General features: G+C 47.0%; 4 protein-coding genes across 4 annotated transcripts; 3 read left to right on the top strand and 1 right to left on the bottom strand.

The window, feature by feature from the left end:
- Positions 1-99: 99 nt before the first annotated feature.
- Positions 100-1,761, bottom strand: FSST1_000620 (uncharacterized protein; the record flags this gene model as incomplete). Its single annotated transcript, XM_083232551.1, has 1 exon — positions 100-1,761. One exon carries the CDS (start codon positions 1,759-1,761, stop codon positions 100-102), a length of 1,662 nt encoding a protein of 553 aa, XP_083090802.1.
- A 301-nt stretch (positions 1,762-2,062) lies between these two features.
- Positions 2,063-3,636, top strand: FSST1_000619 (tRNA threonylcarbamoyladenosine dehydratase; the record flags this gene model as incomplete). Its single annotated transcript, XM_083232540.1, has 2 exons — positions 2,063-2,242; positions 2,290-3,636. 2 exons carry the CDS (start codon positions 2,063-2,065, stop codon positions 3,634-3,636), a joined length of 1,527 nt encoding a protein of 508 aa, XP_083090801.1.
- Positions 3,637-9,375: 5,739 nt separating this feature from the next.
- On the top strand, positions 9,376-11,694 carry FSST1_000618 (uncharacterized protein; the record flags this gene model as incomplete). Its single annotated transcript, XM_083232529.1, has 3 exons — positions 9,376-9,584; positions 9,648-10,940; positions 10,989-11,694. 3 exons carry the CDS (start codon positions 9,376-9,378, stop codon positions 11,692-11,694), a joined length of 2,208 nt encoding a protein of 735 aa, XP_083090800.1.
- A 7,050-nt stretch (positions 11,695-18,744) lies between these two features.
- On the top strand, positions 18,745-20,698 carry FSST1_000617 (uncharacterized protein; the record flags this gene model as incomplete). The annotated part of the gene is made up of 3 exons (XM_083232518.1): positions 18,745-18,794; positions 18,846-19,263; positions 19,316-20,698. 3 exons carry the CDS (start codon positions 18,745-18,747, stop codon positions 20,696-20,698), a joined length of 1,851 nt encoding a protein of 616 aa, XP_083090799.1.
- Positions 20,699-23,999: the final 3,301 nt, after the last annotated feature.

Below are 23,999 nucleotides of genomic sequence, written 5' to 3'. Positions count from 1 at the left end.
TCAAGTCTTGTGCAGAAAGTAAATAGGCAAGACATGCGTAACCCTTCTTCAAGTCCCAGAATATACAAGTATTATATTTGTTTTCTTTTTTACATCCTTTTACGCTTTGAATAGCGAGGCCAGGTTTGGTCCTGCTGGTGTTACATCCTCAATCAACTCTCGTGTCCTACGCACACGCTCCTTCACCACGACATCTTCCGCGGTCCATCGGTCCTCGGCATTCGGTGGGGTGCCGCTCCAGAAAGAAAAGACACCAGATTTCGTAGAAGCCTTTTCTTGGCGTTGCTGCTCCTCTCGAGCAAGCTTGGCGACCATTCTGCTCCAGTTGTTGAGACCTTCGCCTAAGCACTCACGGCATGTCTTCTTAGCCGCCTTATCAGCTGTTGCAAGATCCATGTTGCGCAGCTGCTCCTCCGCAACATCGACACTATCGCGTGTCCATGACAATCCGTCGTCCTTGGAAGATGTGGCGAAGAGAATCTCGCCGATCCATAGACTGAGAGAAGCCTCCTGGCAACGCTCGTGGGGGCTGCGCCAGGGAGACTGAGTGCCATCGGGAGGAGGAGGTGGGTAGTCTGCTTGCAAGAAAATTCGAACCAGGTTGTCTAAAGAAGAGCTGGCTTTCGGCTTTACGTGGGTAGCAGATGGAGAGTTGTTGGAAAGAGAGCGACGGGCCTTGAGGAGGGAGAGATAGATAGGGAGGGCGGATTCAATTTTTCCATTACGCGCCTTGAAGGTCGCTATAGCAGTAACAGCATCGAGAACGTTCTGGGAAGGCGGACCAGCCTTTTCGTTGAGAATGAAGGTCTTGGGGTTGTAAGGGGGCGTTGACATGTCGACTCCTTGGGTAGCTTCGGCGAGCGCCAAATTGTACAGCGCCTCAGCGCCTTCCGGCTGATTCTTGAACTCCATGTAACTGGCATACTCAAGTGTCGCCTCGAGCTTTTGTCGCGAAGTCAAGCCCTTTGTAGCCAAGATCTTCATGTAAAAGTTATCGGCGCTCGGGTAGGCAACTTCGCAGTCCTCCTCGCGGGGAGCGTGGGGCTGTCCTGGAGGAATCGGCGTAGGTCTAGGGTTCGATGGCCCAATAACGAATTCGGGAGGTGAGATGATGTTGCGAGAAAGGTCGCGCACCCAGTTGTCAACATGTTCGGCGCCCTTGGCAGCAAGCATGATAGCCTCGAAGTATCCTCTTCTCCATTCCTCGCTCTTGCCAGAGATATCGCAAGGGTTGAACTCCCCAGGAATCTCTGCTTCAGGATTGACTCTGTCCGTAAGTTTTGTAACACCCTGGCCGTCAACCTTGGCGTCCTCCAATCGCAACACCAATCCTCGTGCCAATTCGAATGACCAAGGCCAATTGATCTCGCCGTTCTTCGGAGCTTTGCTATTATTCGAGTCCCTTAGGAATTTTCTTGTCATCCATCCCCATTCGTGTGGCGTGGGGAATTCCTGCTCCAGCGTCTCCTCATTGACAAAGAACAAAATGACGCCCACACATGCTAATAAGCCCCAGAACGAAGCTGTGTATCGAACTGCCAATTTGGCCTCGTGCTTTAGCCATTGTCTTCGTTCAGTTGTGAAGTATCGGACGCTATTTGAAGTCACTGGTATGGCGAGAAAGGGTAGGTTCGGTCTTGATTTTGTGGTGAGTTGTGTATGGTGTGTAAAGGTTCGGAGAAGACATGGAGATCGGGTTCGAAGAGTTGGCACTCGAGGTGTAAGAACCCGGACACGACGGCCGACGAGTCGGGGACGCATGGCGCCGACGTGTGGTAAAATAGCCGCGCTCGGCAGTTCGTTTCACCCGTCGGTTGTCGTCGATTTGGAATTGTCGCCCAGATAATATTATATCGAGTCGTGGGATGATGAAGATCTCTAAAAGTGACGATATGAAAATTGAACCAATTGGAGTCTTGAATCGCTGACTAAGGCGGCATATTCTGTGCGCCAAGGCTTTCCATCGCAAAAACCATAGGAAATTCCATGAGCATATCAACTCAAATCTCTTAATTGGTTAGGACAAGGAACATTTTTTGTTCTGCAAATTTTGTAAATAAAAATGTCCTCCTTCTTGTCTTCAGAAACCCTTTCAAATCCTAGGTTTCAACTGTTTGCGGCGGCAGCTTTTTCTGGAGCGACAGTCGCATCGCTAATATTGGGTTACCAGGCATTGGAGCGAGAAGAGAGAGTCAATGAGCTCAAGAACTCGATCCCTGCAAATGATCCCAACCTTCAACCTGTATTATCCTTCATCTTATCTCTATAATGAACACCACTAACCAGTAGCAGTTGAATAACTTTGGTGGTTCATCAGTACCACCCGTTGATAAGGAAGATGCAAGGAACCAGGCCATGGCTCGTCGTGCACAAGCAGGAGACTTTGATGAAGAGTTAATTCTTGAGCAATTGGCGAGAAACCGTGTATTTCTAACAGACGAGGGTCTCGATAAGCTTCGAAGCTCTTTCGTCATTGTGGTTGGTTGTGGTGGCGTTGGATCCCACTGCACCGCTGCTCTCGCCCGTTCTGGAGTTTCCAAAATCCGATTAATTGATTTCGATCAAGTAACTCTTAGCTCTCTGAATCGCCATGCGGTTGCCACTCTGGCTGATGTTGGTATTCCCAAGGTGCAATGCTTGGAAAGGCGTCTGATGGCCATTGCCCCCTGGGTGAAATTCGATCTACGACAGGAGCAGTTCAATGAGAATGTTGCGGAACGCTTACTTCGACCTTGGGGTGAAAATGGACGCGCCCCTGACTTTGTCATCGACGCTATCGATAATATCGAGACCAAGGTCTCGCTCCTTGAATACTGTCACAAGAACAATCTGCCAGTAATCAGCGCCATGGGTGCTGGCTGCAAGAGCGACCCAACCCGCATCATTGTGGGAGATATTGGATCAAGCAAAGACGACGGGCTCTCACGCGCGACTCGAAGGAAGCTCAAGCTGAAGGGTATCACCAGCGGAATTCCAGTTGTCTATTCTACAGAAACAGCAGGCGCTGGCAAGGCCGAGTTGCTCCCTCTCCCCGAGGAGGAGTTCCAGAAGGGCTCTGTTGGCGATCTTGCAGCCATGCCAAACTTCAGAGTCAGAATTCTGCCTGTGCTTGGCACGATGCCTGCTATCTTTGGTCTTACTGTCGCCAACCACGTTATCTTGAGCATCACCGGCTACCCTCTTGACTACGTGCCCGCCAAGGGCCGCGAGAAGATGTACGAGGGAATGTTGGCAACGCTACAGAGCTCCGAAGAGAAGCTGGCACGTATGACCTACGAGGGCGACACAGTTGGCCTCAAGGTGCCTATTACCACTGGCGACGTTGCTTTCCTTTCTGAAGAACTGTACCGTGGCCGAAGCGCCATCAGCGGTATCCCTACAAAGCTCGTCCTTATCCGATGGGAGAAGCCCGACGGTCCTAGCATGACAACCTTGGGCGAAGGCAAGGATACCCAGAAGTGCTCAACAGTGAAACTGAGGGATCTCGTATTGATGACCAAGGAGGAGGCAACACGCCATGAAAAGGAGATCTTCAAGGGCGGAAAGGCTCTCGACGAGGTATACGACGCCGAGACGCTCGCGCGCATTGAGGAGAAGAGGACAACAGCTGAAAAATACGAGGCTTTCCGATCATGAAAAGGGGGTGCTGTTCGAGTAGCGTGTTGCTATCAGATATGAGATGTATGATCACGTCAGATGTTGTCTCAAGGCGCAGTTAGAGGATTTCATTTGATATGGTTCACGAATTGACGAGCATTTAGAGAAGGAGTCCTTCTGTACCATTGGCTTTCTTCCCACGCATTTGTTGTTCTGACCATGACCACGCACTGACACCGTCAAGTTTCTCTCTGGAACCTTTTCTCTTCTTCCGTCGAGTTCTTCTCAGTGAAATGAACCTTTCAATGCCACTCGACTGCACCATGTTCCAATAGGATCTTATGATGTGTGCTTTAACGGTACCAGCATTTCACTCCAACTGTTCTACCCGATACAAGGCAACAAGAAGGATTGAAAGGAACAACATTACCTATTTCTGAGGCGACCTAATTAGCTTGTGCCAAGTCAGACTACTATCAGGAGGATTTGCGCTCAGCCTGCCACATGGATCATGGCTAATCTGTTATGCTAGGCCTCAACGCCCTAGAATTACCCTGGGGATAGTGCTTTTCGAGGCGCTGATGGGTACTTGCAGATTAATACACCACCAATGGTCCCCTCTCTCAATGTTGATCAGCTGCCGCTTATTGTAATTTCGGTGTGATTTCTTGTCGCTCGTTTAGGCTCGGGTTTCGAATTATCAGCCCCGTGGTATGACAGCACCTTTGAGGCCGCAAAATGTAGCCGTATCGAAGATGTCACATATCGTCACCTACCTATGATAAACTTCACACTCAACACTTCTCAAATCCGCACATTGCCTAATAGCGGTGAAGTCCTATGGTAACTTGTATACAGACCGACTGCAATGTAGCCATGAAATCTTGACAGTCGGCCAACTTGCTTACCCTTGACTGCGCCCGTCGATATACACTTCCAAGCAATATCTGACCACAATGACGGCTCCCAACGTCTTGTTTCGTGGTGCATAGGATACAGCCAACAAACATTTCTGTCTCAATTGCTAACTATTGCAAGGCAACAGCATCATCAGGCTCTTTTCCCCTCAATTGGGACATTTCACATTTGCTTGATAGGCTCAACATTTGGGGATGCACCCTGCCGTTGAGACACAAGTGTCGTAGCGAGAGCTGGCTGGCGAGACGCGCATAAGCGTTGGCTGGCAGCTTGCATCCCAGGGCAAACATTTCGACCTTTGTTGGCTGTTTCTGCAAATATTGGCAGGGTTTGGGAAATTTGACGACTGTTGGGTTGGTTCTTTAGACCGCTCTTGTGGCTCACATAGATATGACTCGTAGCAAACTTCCGAAACGCCATTGAAAAGAATTCGACGCAGGCGACATGTTGCTAGCCGTCTCTCAGGCTATATTTGACTGCATATAGGATATAGCGATCGTCTCATGGCGAATATTCCCTGACCATTTGCTTGGTTAAAAGGTCGCCAGATGCTGAGCCGCAGCTGTCAAAAGCAATTATGTAGCCACTCAATGGACGGCTGAGTGACAAATCTGAAACTTGCATGTGAGAAGTGATGAGAGAACAAGATCTATCACTCGGCCATGCCTTTAATGTCAGCATCTACCCATTTTCAATGAAGGTGTAGAAGATAACTCCTGAAAAGGTGTTGCCTTGTACCAGTTGGAGTCAGCGTGCAGCCGACTCAAGCCATCGCCAACAGAGGCAAACAGAATCGAAGTAATGTCGTTCTAAAAGTGCAGTGAAGTATGTTGTGATGGCAGGGAGCTTCACCGAGAATGCAGAGCAAGTCCATTGCAGTTTGCTGCAGTTTGTCGATGCCTGACAGTCTTTGGATAAACTGGCAGGTAACGCGCATACAAACTGTTACACCACTCCTGTGTAAGATCAACGAACGACCGTGAAGTTTTTTGGGAGGAGAGGAGAGAAGAGAAGAGAAGCTGGGGCTTGTCGCACATTTATTGAGTGCAGCACATGGCGGCCGGCGAGCCTCTTCGTCTGGTAGCACAAGACGGCAATTCCCAGCAAGCGGTTGCGAAAGGTAACACGAAATGTATGGAAGTGATACATGCTACAGATCAGAGAACCTAGCCGTGTGTATGTGGAACACATGCTGATACCCGAGGTATTGAAAATGGCCTGATTTCTTTCTTTTGTGTGACTACTGTCCCGACGGTACGTACGCATGGGCTTCAACATGTGTGTGTAACCACAAAGGTTAGTAGCCAGTCGGCATAGCTATCGACAGATTTAACTATACTATAGTCTCACAATAAGAAGTTGACGCAGACTCTGCACTAGTTGTGAATTTCCTCGGGCATCTCTATGTATCACAGTGCTTAACATATAATACGATCTCACAAGTGCCACCCTCGAGTTGGATCAAGAATGTAGGTCATCTGCCAAAGTCTTGGAATTCATGTTTTTCTAATTGCGATGACACTTTGTGCACATCTCTTTCAGCTTGTTATGGACAAAGTTTGCCTCATTTCATCATCAGTGCCGAAACAGACACTTCTAAAAGCCTCAGAAATGTTAGCGGGAAGATGTGTTCAGTATAGGCTCAGTACCACCCTGCCTTTTCCATGTGTAACCTTGACAAGATTTTGAGGCTCAAATGCTTCGCGAATGGTGATAAGGCAACTTCGAGGCGACCTTTCATTCCAGCAGATTGAAGAAGCCCGGATCGAATCCCAAATAGATGATCGATCAATGTGTTCACACGGATATTGACCACACCACCAGGCCTTGATCAGCATGCCAACCTCTAATTACCTGTGAATACAATTTGTATTACAAGAAAAAGGCAACCGCTGATGGAATGTCACAACATATTCTAATAAAACGGTGGCAGGGTGGCCACCAACAGTCAAGGCTGAACCCCTTGCTTTTGATGGTTGAAAGCAATCTTGCACAGTCATTTGCCCATGATCGAATGGGATTCAAGACTGCTGCCTACAAGCTGACTAGATAGTATCAAGGTTAATTGTAAATATTTGATCAGTCGTCTATTCTTCGCCTCATTGATGTATCATTTGATATGATATTGTAGGTCGTTTGCCGTGCTAATTGGCCATCTCGAAGTAGGCTGCGCCACAGCCTCTTGTAATTCGTAGGCCGTTCAACATGGTAATGTTACATCATCTGTGATGGCTCTTCTGTTAAGTGGTTGGCCAGCCGCTCGAATAAAGGCCTCTTTCTAGAAACCTGGTAGGCAGACGAAACTGACGAGTGGCCACCGCTCTGTTTGTGTTGCCCTTCAAATCTAGGTGCAGAAGTTAACTTCGGCTGTCTCGTTGATGTTTTGAAGCGATGGTAACCAATAGGATATCTACACTGCTGACGTTTCAAGGGATCCTTGGATGTAGGCATGAAGTATTAACCAATGAATACTATTCTCTCGCCAAAGTCCAAGCTGCAATGGTGTAAGATAGCCAATGGAAGCCTTTACTATAGCCGATTTCCTGGAGATTCTAAAATATAATTGGCTTGTACCGCAGCTTTGCTAGCATGCTGGGAGCAATAAATGGACCTTCGGGCAATTTCCACTTTTCCGGAGTATCGACCGGACAAGTGGGACCGGAGATCCGGCATTCATGTATATACCTGCGATCACAGAGTTTCGCTGAACAAATTTGTCAACAATGAGCAATGCCAACTGTTCAAAGTGGCGTTTTGATGATTTCTTGGGGCGAAGTCATGCATATTCTACACCTTCGTGCTGGTATATCTACTAAGCATCGTCTTGTAAGCAACATGGCTCTAGGAAGGAGGCCTCCTTATTAAAAGAGGCCCGCATCCTCTCGCCTTTCGTGTCCCGTCCCCTCTTGCCTGAAGCTTATTTCTCTTCTCCTCAATCCATCTGACAGATTTTATTGTGCATCCTTGTGGTATTCTACCCCAGTAAGTTCACTTCTGCCTATGATCCACTTCAGGCAAAAGGCTATCGCGGCTGTTACCTGGTCAAGGAGTCACCTGGAATGGCCAAACTCTTTTCTTTCGCTAGGAACAGCCTTCAAGCTTTGACAAGTGTGGGCTGAAAGAGGCGCTCCAAAAGGCAGCTGGGTGATTGCTCATCAAGGTCCAGCGGTACCGATTCCAACCGATCTCTGTTGGTCTATCAAGACAAGGCTCGTTGGCCAGCGCAAAAGCCCATCGAATATTGGAGACAAATATGGCAAGTATTTGCTTCGCCTCAATCGCTTGTTCTTCGAATGATTTCTCGATAACGAGGTTGATTCAGCTGGTTCCACGGACCATCAAGAAAAGGAGTTACCAGACCAATATGTAATATCGATGACATTTCCTCATTTCTGATGAGCAAATGCCATGACAGGCAGATGTCATTGTTCTCAATATCTCGGCATGAAGGCTCCTAGGTGAAAAAAGATGTGCAAATTACTGGGTGTCCGTTCACAAGGCCGTCTCGCTGAAATAGCAGCCTGATGACTGCCAATATTCAGTTTAGATCGAGGAGAGGGTTGTCGTTAAAATGCGTGAATATTTTACCCGTGACCATGAAGGCACTGAGTATACGAGTGCCATCTGAGCCACTTTGTCGACAAAGACGTTTGCGTATGAAGAACATTGCCCAGGCAACTCCCTTCTAGGTGCTGAAGGGAGATGGAAAGGTTCAAGTTGGTGGAAGGTGATGGAGATTTGCCTAGGTGGCCGGCCGATGGGTCAATAGTAAGCGGCCATGTTAATGATTGCGAACTAGGACGAACCAGTGAATGAAAATAGATCCGATTGTCTTATATTGCATTTTCTCCATTTTTTGTCAATACGTATACTGGGCGATAAGAGGCGAACTCTTTGGTTCGCCTAGCTTGATATCAATACTTACTTATAGGCTTCTCGTGTCAACAAATTCTGTTATTCCATCAGAAAAACTTGCTCGTTCTGAACGAACTGCATTGCGTTGCAGAATCTAATTCCACAGACACAACCTCATTTATTTATTATTCTTTTTCGAGAACAGATGAAAGTAGTCCCGTCTACTTTCATCGTCGGATTTGAGAAACCTTCCGCGGTGTAATCCTGTCAAGCTGATACTGACTGACAAGCTTGACATATCGGAGCAGTACATATCAATGTCTGTGTGATCAATGATAAAGAAGCGTTTTCTTTAACATATCAATAAGTACGTCTTTATCCAAGAACTGGTAGCTGAAGAGGTTTTTTAGATGGGGGGCAAGCGCTAATGCTTGAGATCTCAGCAGAGCCTCATAAAAGGCAGCGGGCGAACCAGGCCGCCCAATAAATTACTACACACTCAGTTATTATACTGAGACACCACAAATTGCGCAGCGGGTAAGTCATATTAGCTTTCCGCATTTCTTACAAGGGAGATTGAGCATCATGTCTGCATCCATTCTAAGATACTTTATTTCATTTTTTGGCTTTGGGAACCACATCCCAATTCAAGCAGGGCCCAAGTCATACATTAAGATATGGGTAGTTGGGGAATTTACGGAGAGCTCTTGCCCCTCTTCACGTCAACGAAAATACCTTTGTGGAAACCCTTTCTACCTTCCTGCCTTTCGCCCGCCACTCCATTTCCCCCCTGTTTCCTTCCCTCTACTCTCCTTTGCTCTGTTCTGTTCTGCTTCAATTTACTTCATGTTCAGTGCGACGATTTGGACAATTGACAATGGATGACTGAGTTATTTTCTCCTGCAACAGATCTAATTCTCCGTGTGATTTTCGTCTCAACCAACCCCTCCTCTCAGCTTCGCTGACCGGCTTCGGTACGGTCTCTATGCTGTGTCATTGTCAAGAATGGCGGATATTGCAAACAAATGGGTACGCCATCTCAGGACTCGGGATCGCCAGGTCAGGGACAAAGGGGAAGAGTCCCAGTCCTTCGTCTGCGAGATTTGCGGCGACGAATCCCACACTATAGAAGCATGGCGCGAACACGCTCGAATCGACCCTGAGCATCGTAGTAAGTGGCCAACTGCTCAGGCAGCAGAAGAATACGTTAAGGGGTGAGCAAATCTCCTATCCAGCCGGTATGGTATAATTTCATACTTATTCTTTACCCTCCGCAGTGCCAATAGACCCGACAGCCAGGACTCTTCCAATGGTAAGAAACGTCGGGCAGAAGCTACTATTGGAACCCCAGAAGAGCAGGTCCAGAAGGGGCCTGCAGCCGATGAGGACCAAGACGCAGACAGCCATAGAGACAAACGTTGGTCCCCCCCGCCGCCTGGGTCGCAGGTCGCTTTCAGCCGCAGCCGCGCCCGCAATGACACCCGGAGCGACTTCGAGCGTGGGCCCCACAAGAATACCTCCGGTCGTCAGCTATGGAACGAAGACAACCCTCAACCAAAGTCACATAGCCAAGGACGTTTTGTTTCTCAGCCTTCACCCAGGCAGGGGCCATCCCCCAAAGCAAACAGGCATATACCGCTTGCTACACAGCAGCCCCCTCCTCCACCATCAATCAACGATGATGACTCGTCCAGGATGATGCGCCAACCAGAGACCAGGCCAATATCTCAAGATCAGCTTGTCGCAGAGGTCAAGGGCATATATGCGGGCCTGGTCATGGTCGAGACAAAATGCATTGAAGTTGATAATACACAATCATCAAACACCGATGCCAACTCAAAGCTCAACAACGAACAATGGCAGGCGTTAATTGCATTGCATAGAACGCTTCTTCACGAACATCACGACTTTTTTCTCGCAAGTCAACACCCATCTGCCAGTCCAGCCTTACGCAGATTGGCTTCTAAATATGCCATGCCTGCTCGCATGTGGAGGCATGGAATCCATTCATTTCTTGAACTTCTACGACATCGATTGCCAGCCTCTCTCGAACATATGCTTACTTTCCTATACTTGGCATATAGTATGATGGCCCTGTTGTATGAAACTGTGCCTGCTTTTGAAGATACCTGGATTGAGTGTCTTGGTGACCTTGGCCGATATCGCATGGCCATCGAGGATGACGATATTCGCGATCGAGAAGTGTGGACTGGTGTAAGTCGTCATTGGTATAGCAAAGCCTCGGAAAAGTCCCCTACCACAGGGAGGCTTTATCACCATCTTGCTATCCTGGCGCGGCCCAACGCACTTCAACAGCTCTACTTTTATACCAAATCCCTCTGCGTTCCCATTCCATTTTCCAGCGCCCGAGAAAGTATTATGACGTTATTTGATCCCATATTAAATAACAGTCCCACTCGTCTTTCTCAAATTGATGCCTCCTTCGTTCGCGCTCATGGAATACTCTTCTCTGGCAAGTCTTGGGACCAGCTCGAAGACACTATGAATGCTTTTGCTGAACAGTTGGATAATCATGTCGCCCGGTCCACGAAGAGGTGGCTGGAATCAGGGTCAGTTGGAGTTTCGAAAGAACACATGGGCTATACTGACTTATACAGATATTACATTGCAATCTCTCTTGCTTGCTCACTCATTGGGTACGGTGCTGAATCCAATGTCCTTATGCGAGCCATTTCCAAGAAGCCTGAGGAGACAGATGTTGCTATGGGTGGGAGTGCAATTTCCGAAACCATGCCAGACGAGAAATTCAAGCCTGCTCTAAAGTTTGGAGTAAGCACGGTTAAGACTATAATTAATCGTTGGGGAGATACCAACACTTTGCCTTTTCTGCATACGATTTTGGTCTTCATGAACTACATGACCCGATATCCCGCAGCCATGAACCACTTGGAGGATGAATTCCCTTGGAAGTTTACCGCTTTGATGCTCAACTCTCTATTAGGATCATGCGAGCCTGGATACAAAGTTCAAAGTCAAATACCACTACCGGAAAAGAACCAGGCTCCACGTCCATTGCCAGAAGATTTTGCAATGCGAGGGTTGCTCTACTCGGAGGACTATGTTCCCAACGAATGGTTCCACAATGAGAAAATCGACGAGGATGAGAAATACTTTGAACTGGCCTCCATGGCAGAAGAACGCAGGGGCCGGATTCTTTCCTTGGGGTGCAGCATTGCTACTTCAGGCAGCTGGTTGATTTGGGATGAAGCCACTAACCAGTTCTCACCCGCAGCCAAGTATGACATAGACTTACAAGATCCCTCGGAAGGCGGCCCCTTTCTCGTCAAACTATCGGAAGCTTGATAATTTCGCACTTTTGCAGCCGGATACGCGTTGGTCAGAGCCACCCAATATTTATACGATGGATCTTCCTTCTCACGGCCTTGAAGAAGGACTTGCAGATTCATCCTGCCATGGACGAATACTGGTAAAACATTATTCTGGCAACACTTGTTATATGTTGTACGAAACGATGGAAAGAAAGTCCATTCGCATCCATCAGTGCATCTTTTATACGTTACGCTTTGGCTCGATGTTGACAGGTTGGACGGATATGGTTTGCGCTGCCACTCATTATTGTATTCTTTGCCTTACCTTTTTCTCTTCTCTATTACTGTATCTTTTATTGTCTTTTGTACATTTCCATGATTCTCAGTTTGTATTTTTTATCGGATGAACATGCAGACGTCCTTTTCCTGTCTCTATTTCTTACTTTCTCATTTGTTTGTGGTGTTGTGCTGGGGTTTGTGGAGGGCGGCTATTTGTCAACTCTTGAGATAATGGAGATAATAACGGGAACAAAGTAAAAGTTTGATAAGCTCTATGATTTCTTTTGTTACAAGTAGACGCGAATAGGTAAGATTGTTATCTGATGAACCACCCGAATAAAAGAAAACAAAACAGAAGAAAAGCATTGAATGACATGTTGAACAAGCAAGAGCGGGAAGTGGGTCTCCCGCCCCACATCCGGACACTTGCATTAGGGTAACCGAACTGCTGGGTCATAAATGCAAGACTTGGCCACATTTTGGGCCTCATTGTGACATAAAGGGTATCCGGCATTGGCCAGGATTGCATCTGGGCAGTAACAACATGTTTGATTTTTAAAGGACAGAGAAAATGGCTGCAAACACCAAACCACGTGTCGTCTACTCTACCGAGTATGGGAAGAAGCTGGCATGGTATGGTTTTGGGTGTTGTCAAAACGTCATTGGTCTACGTATGCTTGACGTCTCACAACGAATCGGAGAATAACCATGACCTAGCACATTCATGCGTTGACAGGTTTAAAGTTTGGTTGGCATTGGGTTGGTTTGGGCATCGTTGGACATTATGTCTCAAGGTCGGCCCATTGAACCAGATGTCTTTGCCATTCGTTTACCATCCGGGCAAATTACCATTTGCGGTTGTAGTATAAGACGGTCAGTTTATGCTAATTACTGCGGTGGTCATACACTATGCAGCATGTCTAGTAATATCGGGTATGACAGTCCGGCGCGCGCTAGACGAGATGGCCATTCTGGTCAGTAACTGAAACCTTGACAGTTCATGATAATCATGTCAATAGCGAATGCACTACTATCGCAAAGCCACTGTTATTATCAAAGCCTCACTCTAGAAGACAGGCTCTATAGAGATTGCCATGATCTTTCTTATTCATTTATTAGATAAGAAACCAAGTCACAAGCAAGAAGGCAGTTGAAAATGCAGCCAAGAAAGTATGTTGTCTCGCCTAACACATTATGCACCCAGCTGCCTCAAATCAAAACCGAGATATCAAAATCGAATCACATGGGTTTCCCTGAGGCCTCCAGCGCATACTCAATCTAAAGCTGCCTCTAGTCCTCCATGGTGGGAAACCTTGTAGAATTACAGGTAGAGAACGAGTTGCGCATCCTTCTACTAGGTTTATTGTGAATACCTGCATCAACATTCGAGTCGGGAAAACACGGCATGAAAGCAACGTGGCTGAGGCAGTAAATATTCGTAATCCAAGGAAAGAAGCTTTGACATGAAAAGATTCCTCGGACAAAAGTAAAAGGTTGAATGAGGAAGGAGGTCGTAAGCTTTTCATATGTTGTTCGACAAAGGGTAGTGAACCGAGGTTCAGCGGAATCAGTGGCGCTCAGGTTGCCTTTTACCTCTGTAAGATAAACCCAAACACAGCGATAATGCACAAGACACTCGCGTGTAATGAAGTTACGTTACAGCTTAAATTTGCTTCTGCTATACAAGATCCTGCAACAGAGGGGTGTTGTAGACTTGACAAGTGCTACGAGTAATGATGTCGTTAGCGCTTGGGAAACATGACTAGCTATAACATGTGAGTGCTGGTTTAACATTTCGTATGCAGCATTGTCAATTCTAGGAAATATTCCAGAAATTCTAAAGATTTTCCAAGATCATTGTAGAATGCTTCTAGAACAATTCCACAGAATAACATACTTGAAGTCGTGGAACTCCAATCTGCAGTTGCCTTGGACTCATCTGATAACTGATCTCGGAGTCCGAGGCCTTGAAAATCATTATAATAATTACAAAACATGCCCGTCTAAAGGCCCGAAAGACAAATACCGCTCTACCCGGCGAAGGACCTATTTTTGACCCCGAAAGTTCCGAAAACTCGATTACAAGATTATACTGATAATGCTAGTTCGGCACGGATGAAGATTGGCGTTGACCCCCCAAAGTTTGGTGGAGGAGTGACATTTTAATCCTGGCCCCAAAAAGAAGGCAACCAGAAGGCAGACAGGCACCTAGAAATGAGCACGCATATGATTAGTCGGTGTATTGTACTGAACTTTCTTTACCAGTAAATGACCCGGTATTGCTACTTTTAATTAAGTTTTGAGGCGGTGATAGACAGTTTAGCGTAAATAGGAATGTCTAAGAGTCGTAGTCGCATCCCCGTCGATTCAGGCAACAACGGCATGATTATCTACCCTGCTAAACGCGATTAATAATTAACATGGCGGTAAGATAAACAGACAGATAGATGCCCAGACAATGACGGTGAAGGCTGGGAGAAACATGTGAACGCCTCGTTTAAAGGGAGCTCCAATTGAGGCCTTCTGATATCATCCATTTGATATGAGTGCATATTGTTGAGGCCACCTCAAGCATGAGATCTAGGGTAGGGCTTGTAACACACCTAATAACAGTAAAACTCGAGGTCTTCACTATATGTCTCAGGGTATAGATAAGGCGCCCGCATACATGCTACAGCATGACTCCTGGGAACCTATAAGCCGTTCTGCGGGGTTCTCAACACTGGAACTTGTCCCATCTGGGACATCTCGCGGTGAGAACTTGCATATCGCCATAGCTATGAGCTGTCACTGATCAACATTCACTGCTTTCTTGGAGAGCATTGATACCATGAGCTGATCCAGGCCATCAAGGTTCAAGCAAACAGGAAAGTCCTAGCATTGAACCTTTGGTATGCGACGTCGGTCAGAACATCGTGTCGAATGGGTGTCTATTGATCAGCCTCCATTGAAACATTATGTCAGGAGATACTTACTGATAATCATGAGTTCAACATTACTCAATCATGAGAGTTCTTGTGCGGGTGTCTTGTGCGGGTGTGGGTGACAACTTGCTGCCTTTTATGATAAATGGTTCGCTGTTGCGGCTCTGCTATTGTTCTGCTCTGCGGGGAACATTGCTGATCTCCATGCTTACGGCCTGTTTCATCCATCCAATCCTCTGACATGAATCTGACTGAGGAGTGATACTACATCACACAAACCACTTGTTATACAACTTATAGTTGATGCAACGGGTCGGCGCGTAGCTAGCATGTTCCTGTACCGTTTCAACCTCATTGTATGACAAGCCAATGGCCTCTTTTTGAGTAACTCTGAAAAGTCCAATTGTTATTTCTCATAAACGAGGTCACTCAAACCAGGCCTCGAGTAAACTCGAAGGGTTGGACAACTTAAGAAAGCCACGAGGTGCGGCTGAAGATGACTGCGGGCACCTCATCAGCTATGCTCTTATCGCGCCTCGAATAAAATAGATGATGCAAATTCGTCACATTTCTGAGGCATAATGAGTGATATTTATGCAGGGCGTGAGTGGCATCCGTATGACATGCAGAGCCGCATTGGGACAAGAGATGCAAGGAAGATATGGGAATGGAAGACCTGTCCAATAGCAGTCCAAGAAAACGGGCGCCTTTTTTGCCATGCAGGAGTCCTTTGAACGTCACAAATTCTATATTAGGCGACATGCACAAGGCAGACGCAGCCTGTCTGCAGAAAGGCTGCATCCATGGCGCTACGACTTGCCCTGCTTGTAAAGGGAGAACATGGCATGATTGAAACATCGGCTCAGCACGGTTCAAGATCTTTATTATTTGTGATTTCATGTAATTTCATTTTGCAGTTTTGGTCTCAGATGATAACATGAAAAGAGGCAATTCACGCCATCAATTCATATAGGAAGGTGTCAGCTGGAAATGAAGTCACCACCGTATCAAGGCTGATAACTACGACATCTTGGTATAGTTGTCTGACGACCAAGGCCAGCCATGTCTTGATGTTAGACATCTGACCAAGGGTCTTAAGATGTGTAGTACTCTTGCCGTGCTTAACATTCTCGGTCGCGATCAATACAGAGAATGCTAGAATTCACAATGCTAAGTTGCTTTGATATCAGGCTATAACCTAAAGCACGAGAGATGATTGGCATAACTAGAAGGAGTCCATCGCGGATAGACAAACTAATAGTTACATTAATATATACAACGTGACTGTAGAAGCATCGCTGTCACAGCCACACACTTACACACTACAGCATACATCGTCATCGGGGAGTCGGAGCTCATCTCCGTATATATCTCCTATTAAACCCCTTGCCATATATGCGTATATTTAGTCCTTTGCTTTCCTGTAGACAACCTGAAGGGCACTTTCGACCGAGAAGCTCTGTACAACAGAGCTTCTCTGCTTTACCTTCTTCATATTTGACTATCTTGCAGGCTATCTTGTATATTTGATTGTGTAACTTGAAACGATAGTATATGCTCTGTAGGCAAAGTTGACGAACAGTTTAGATGTGATACCGGAACAATGAAGTAACTCAGCCTCAGGAGATTGGGGTAAACTGATCAATCCGTCATTCTTGACACTGCTTTCTAAAATACAGAATACCCGGGCGTATTGAAGTTGATAATCTCAACGAGCCGCAATGTTGAAGACATGAATGTCCATCACTCAACACCAGGGGTTATCCCCAACCTTCACTTGCATATCATATATAGCAAGTCTGGGCATTACAACCGGTTGTAGAACCTTGTAAAGAGAGACCAGTATATCTTAGAGCATGTGCACCTCCAATTAAATGCGACTTAGATGTATATATGTGTCTATTGTCGAGTTCGCCGTGCCATCACAAGTCACATTCATCGAGCGTATGCACAAGCAATTGACGGTAGCCAATCCCAGCTCAGTGCATCACTTATTGTCAATCATTTACTTTCCTACCTTTGACGAATAGCTCTAGTCTATTATTTGACCCTTTAACAAGTCTGTCGCATGCCATGTAGAGGCGTCTGAGAGTTGTGTTAACTTACACAGGCCGCCAAGCCAAACTCCTTCAAAAGCCCGCCATCAATTACACCAGAATTATAAAAACTCTTTATATCTGTTATCCATCTCCTTTGTTTGATTTATGATTGGCTTTTATCGTAACAAGGCTGTGGTGTTGTGTTGGTGTCTCCTTTTGGCAATGAGCGACAAGGCTCTGAGACCTCACCAACATGTCTCAACTAGTAGGCTATATAACCCGCAACAGCAGCTCCTTATAGCACATACGACCAAAGCTCGAAGAGAATACGGGATCCCGTCCGCTCTCCCATAGTCAAGCTTCGAAGCGCCGGATTAGTAGTTGGGTCGGTGACGACCAGCGAATCCCCGGTGTTGTATGTTTTTTTTTTTTGCATCTATTATCTCTTTTTATATTTTTCCCTTGTAGATGGACTCCCCTCATCATCAGTTATTGACCTTCAAGGACTTTTCTAGTACTTCGGCGTCTATATAGTTCAGTGACATATCCATCAAGTCTGCATCCATCGCCGCGTCTACACTTCACTGCCGTATAGTTTGAGTTCAGTTTTATTCTTGACCAGTAGCATTCGACCACATCTGCTTACTGACAGTAATAAGCGGAATATATCAAGGTATTTGCTTCCTTTAACTCCGACTTATCAGTCAGCCAGAGCCTGTTAACAAGAGTCATGGTCGGCTATGGCGCTTGTCGCCGAAAACTACGGGACAAGTTTGACCAGCCTCGCAATATCCAGTACCTACAAGTAAACATGATTATTTGTTACTATCAATTACGGTTGGTTGAATAGACGTGCTGTTTCTGAGTATCTTCTCATATTGTGATGTTACTTTCGGCGTACCCCTTTTCCATGGCAGCTTTACCACTAAACTTCGATTTCACAAGCCCAAGATATAACTTTTTCCAAATTAGTCCAAACTCACACGTAGGCAGTACGATTGGGCAATTCAATCAATAATCGTAAAACTTTCGTCAAGATGGTGGCAACTGCATCGGAACGGCCGAGTGAATGGGCATACTCTTAGCATTTGGCCGCTTGTTGCATTGTCCAAAATTACACCTCCCTGCCTCCTTTTTTTTTTTTTTTTTTTTTTTTTTGCCATTCTGGGATATCTCACAAACGCTATTGGAAGCCGGTCTTGTGACCAAACCAGCCATAAATGTCAATTCACTCTTCGTTCGATGCATTTGGCAATATTGCCGTGAATAGCGGAAGGAAAAGGAACTCCGAGGCCGCCATTTCGTAATATCTACCAACTGTCAGTCTAAATGCAAACCATGTAAACTCTTCCAACTTCCTCTAATGGGTGTACGATGGAATGCAGAAAGCCTTCTCTATCATACTGAAAGCTTCGGCTTTTGTTCTCCGCCCACTCAGAGGATGATGGCCCGACAACTGCCAGTCAGCACGTCTGCGATGGTTTATCTCACCCAAGACACTGCCAATGGGGCTTCATATATGGTGGGTAATGGCCGGGAAGGCCTACCAATCTGCATTTGAGATATGGCCGAGTCTTGAGAACTCGGTACGAGAGCCTTCTTGCTCAAGAGAATGTTATTTATACCGAGCCTCCCTCCACATACCAAAATCCATAGTTGCTTGAACAGTCAGAAACACTGCCTATCTTTATTTGCCATACTCATTGGCTATAAACATCACCGCTCTACTCTTGCAGCCTATACTCACGAGTGACCTTTGTTCATTCGCCCTTAGCATGTCTGCTGTTGTCGTAAACACTGTGCTGCTTTCTCTTCCTTACGATCCGTCTGTTGGTTTCACAAATGGCCTCAGGCTGTCTACTACTTAATTCCACGTTTGCCATGACTCTAAAGTAGGTTGAGCGAGTTCAAATGTAGCGCCGTGCGTGTACTAAATCTCTTAGAAACCTGGTACAAGATGTCATTGAGCGATTGTTGACGTCTCAGCCTTCACCTTTTGTTGCACTAGACAGACTACTGCTTCAAAACAATCTGGTTCAAGTATCGGTCACAGAGAACGATGTGCTCCTTCATTGCCATCTGCTGGAGCACTTCGTCGCCATCAGATCCAAGATTGACGCATGGGCAGAGAAAAACACGGTTAATGAGGGCGCAGCCTGGACCTGCTACATTAACGCGGGCATTCGTCGACTAACACAATGGATTGAGGCCTCACTTTCAGGTCATGTTGATCTCAACACTCACATCCCTCCGCTCGATGTTCTTCTCGTATGGCATGCCTTTCTCCAAGACCCAGTCGAGTGGAAGGGATTTGCCGACTCAACCGAGGTCGAATTCTTTGGGTGGAATCCCGATGCTTTGGTAAGTGCCATCAACTGTGCTGTTTACAACCCAACATCTGACTCTACTGTAGTCGAGAGCCCTACGGAATGACGAGTCTGGAGAGTTTTGTCCCTCATGGGATTGCATGACTAAGATCAATCGAGTGTACACTCACGAAGACGTCCGTACTTTCATGGATAAGTCAATTGACTATGTCTTCAGCCGGGAAGATAGTAACGACACTACGCAAGCAGTGACTCGCCTATTCGATAGCAAGCGATTGTCACATACAGTCATAACGCCAAATGGTGAATGGAACTTCACTTTCGATTTCCACTCAGCTGTACAACGCCAGCTCGACTTGGCAGAGCAAGTCATCAAATTTTCCTGGCATCGGATGTACACGTCTCCTCTGGACAATGAATGTGGGTTCAGGGCTGCTGTCAAACGCTACCAGAGACTCATGACTCTAGCGCAGTCCTGGGGGTCAACGGAGCAACTAGAACTTGGGATTTCAGGTTGCTCAGGCGTCACTTATCTCGACATCGATCTTGTATGGAGAACCCACATACTTGCGCCTAAAGAGTACCGTTGGTTTTGTATCGAGACATTCGGAGGCCTCGTGCTCAACATTCCAAGCCCCCCTGGCAATCACGAGCCAGAAACGGTTGTCCTCGATGACACCTCTCAAATTTATGAGCATGTCTTCGGAGAAGAGTACGCCGTGTGTCTTTGCTGGCCATGTGTTGATGGGCGTCGAGCAGATGACTCAGGCTCGTGGAATTTGAAATGGTTTACCGAATCAGTATTCAGGACACCGATAGCAGAGGAGATCGACCGTCGTCGAAATGCAGCTGTGGACATTCCTTTCGTGTTCGGGGGTAAACAATGTCGCAGATGTGGCTCTCATCCACGGAGGCATTGTCTGAAGAAGGATATTGATGAAAGTTTAGAACAGGAGCCGCTGCTCCTTGGACGTTCTAGCACTGATCGCGTTCTAGAGTCGACGATACCAGTTGCCGCTCCTCCAAGTCCTCTTGGACGAATGGAGCATGCTACTGATCCATTCAGAGATCTGGAAGTTTCTCCGCTCCGTTCTGAAACTCTTGGCGAAACCTCTTCACGGCCTTCACTCCTATCAGAAAACTTCGATCCTCCAGAACCAACCCTGTGGGACACGAACGGAAACACAATCGTGGAGTCCCTAGACAGCAACGGGACCAGACCCCCAACCCCTAGTCTCTCAGATGGATCTACATGTTCTGATGACAGCGGTGACGAAACTGTTCACAGAAACTACGCTTTCGAAAGACGTGCGGACTTCTACCAGATACCTTCCCCAGAGCACGCATCCACTCTGCGTACCAACAATAGGAATGCCGATGCGATAAGAGATGGACCACGAGGCAGATCGCGAATCAGTGGGATTACTGGTCCAGAGCCTGGGGCATGGTTGGCTGGTCAGACTTGGTAGTTAAGCGACGAGCCAAGACCGAGACTATTTGCTATAAACGTTTCACCACCATTGCTGGGATTGTTGCAGCTTAGATAGAGTTATTTTGTGCTAGCTCACGAGCTGGACGCCTGATATAGCCCTCGTGTTTCTGGCCCTAGCTCGCAACAAACAATACTTGAGTCTGGGTGAAACTGCGGAGGAACGTAGAATATTGACTGATCAAAGTATTTGTTTCTGGTTGCACGCATCGATGATTCAGAGTGAAGTCAATGATGGGTCTTGACTCAGCACCGTTGCAGTTAGTTAGACTAAAAATCTTGACTCCTGTTCCTTGGCTGGCTGCAACCTCGCATTCGCTCGTTGCAAGCTGCATTAGTGGTAGGTATATGTGGCAGCTGGGGGGTTATAATACGGTACATGCAGTTTCTCAAAACTTACACATCATTTGAGATCTACATCCAGAGTCTCAAGGGGAATAATCATCGCAACTAGTACTGTAGACTAGCCAACGGTTTGGTTCAGGTCACCCCCGCCCTTCCTTTCTCCCTCACAGGTCCATGTGATGTCTGAGACATGCAGGTCGCATAGGAGGCATTGCCACGCATAAGAGCTGGACTATCGATCGGTAGGGCACAAGGCCCGACCCATCAGCGGAAACAATCACACACATAAACGTTGTATGTAGGGGGGTCAATGCGTGCCGTGTACCACACAGTTGCACAGACGACTCCCAAGCCGCGGCAAAAAGCAATATCTTGCATTCGCTAGAGTGGTATGCGGACTGCACCGTTTCACTCGCAGCACTTTATGCATCTTTCTTTTTGTTTTGCACTTTCCCCTTTTCGTCCAACTGTCTCTTTAGCCTTCGGATGGATTTCTGTATTCCTTGCTGACAAGAGGAACCAGCAAAAGCAATGCGAAAAAGTCATACGATGAGGGTCAACGATCGGATATGAGCAATGACCCAACGTTAGAAAGCAACTGTCCCGGCAAAAGCAAACATACTCGGTCATTTTCCCACTCGGTTATAGGGATCCTCCAGCGGTTACCAGTTGATGAAACCCTGTGGCTTGTTCTCTCTTTTGGTGCTTTTGTACGAATTCGATCGTGCCTATGGAATGCGTTTGAGGCGTGATTGTGATGATCGACAGCTATGAATAGTAGTAGGCGCTAAGCATGTACGGTACTGTATCAAGAAGTCACACCCGCTCCATCATCATCATCATCATATACATTCCTCTGGGAGGGAGTTGCCAATTTGATCGCACTCCACATGATTTTGCCACGCCCTGCCATGAGGTGGTTGGCTAACCAGCAACCAGCGTCTATCACTTGCTCGAGATTGCTTTGTTTCAAAGCCATGTTTTTTCGTGTAAATGTCTCTAGCTTACCATCCCTAGATTACATGGGAAGCCACATGGGAAATTCCCAGCAGCAAAGCAAGGGAGACTCGCTCAACGGTGCCGGAAGATACCCGCTAACGGACCGTGGCAATCAAAGGTTAAACACCACCGTCCCCTGTCAAGTTGGAATAGCAACAAAAATGCAGTCATCAGGGTTTGTTGTTACAGCTGGAACAACTTTTCGGGACACAGGTCCGATACCCATTCAGTGCAAAGCGCCCAGGGCTCGCACCGGGGCCTGGTCATGTGTAATTTCAAACAAATATCGTTTGGACACTTTAAGTAACCAAATTCCCCATCACCGTGGCCGATACTACATAGGTAATATGTAGGAATTCGAAACGCCAGGTTCCCAAGTCACTGGTGGGTTTCGTCCTAGCAGGGTTATGGAGTGGTACCCATGAGGCGCTTAGAAACAAGGGAAGCTGAAGCTACCCCTACAGCTTGTAATAACGAGACGCATGTAATTCGCAGGTATGCGGTAATGTCGAGACCGTTCAGTGGCTGTTGCTGCGAATAAAGGGTACGATCATAGGCTGTGCCAGTCATCATCATAAGTCTGACAAGCGTGTTGGCTCTGGCCACGTCCCCCTCAAGGCAATGTATGTCAGCAAGGAGGCATCAGAAAAGTGATAGTGCTGAATATTTGGACGTTCTTCTACATCCCCGACCGCCCCCTGCCTCCCTTTTGAGCTGCCCTGTCTGTTGACCATCAAGATCAACGTGTCTCCGCCAAAACAGTAATCAAGAGTTCATCTCAAGCCCCAGTGAGACAGGCCCTTTACGTGCGGACCCAGTGTGCATCCATGGCATCTTATGAAAGGGCTGGCGTCAGGATCACACACACATCCCCACGCGATCTTTGCCCTCTGTGACATCCCCGGGCCGTCATCCTATTTAGCCGTCAGGGTCAAGGTAACCAAGATCGACGCATGAAAGTCCTCATAATCATCGGTAGAGGTTATCAGCATGCCAGCTCATATCCCGCTTTAGAATAAAGATGGAAGCTCGGCGATACATCAAGATTTTTCAAAATTCTTGATCTTAATTATCATAAGGAGTCATTGAGTTCCTGACAATGCACTCGTATTGCCCATTCCTCGACAGGTCATCTTGCCACTCAGGAGACGAGAATATCTTCGACTATGACTTAACAGCTAAAGATATTAATCCGACACCATCACTTGTCATGTTTGCAGTAAGGTAGGTTCTCAGCGCAAAACATGACGTGAGGGATGATTGCTTTCCCCCAAAACGTTTCTGGGGCACCCCCTGATCCTGATCCTGCTGCAAAGGGGATCACAAATGTCGCACACCCACTAGCGATGCTGTGGTAAGCTCAACGGCCCGAGTTTGAGCATTTGGGAACTGTCAGTAGGGGCAACAACTGGGACCAGTCTGAAGAAACCGTTCTCAAACAAGGGATCAGAAGAGCCTAATGCAGTGAGTGTCCTTGTCTGGTTAATTTCTGATGTTGACAGTATGAGCCTTGCTTGTCATGTTCTTCATGAAGGCATCGCAGCGGCCCCGTGTACGATGCGATACAAAGGCCCTTCCATGAGATCTTGAGTCGGCAAAGCTGGGCTAAGGGTCTGACGTCCCGACGATCCTTAGGCAATACACTGATTTGAGGCAGGACAGGGTGAGAGGTGATGGCGGGATGTTCCGGCCATGGAGACCCTTGTAACGAAAGGCTTATGTTACGCTTTATAACATGGGATGAAGTCGATCAAGTTTCCTTGACACGGACCAGAGTTGCCAAAAGAGGCAATCTCATCGTCGTGTGGAGAGTGATAACGGTCGCCAAGTTTAGGGGCGCCAGACCCTCGGGCCAGGGATCGAAAAGTGATGGTGAGAGAATAAACTGTATTGGGCTTGGGGGTAATGAAATTCCAGAACGGAAGAAGCCGTGGCCA

The sequence above is a fragment of the Fusarium sambucinum genome, chromosome IV (genome assembly GCF_050947815.1).
Source record: "Fusarium sambucinum isolate potato_lamoka chromosome IV, whole genome shotgun sequence".
NCBI classification, from domain to species: Eukaryota; Fungi; Ascomycota; class Sordariomycetes; order Hypocreales; family Nectriaceae; genus Fusarium; species Fusarium sambucinum.
Note: the sequence above shows the minus strand (reverse complement) of the source record. Positions and strands in the feature narration are given on the sequence as shown.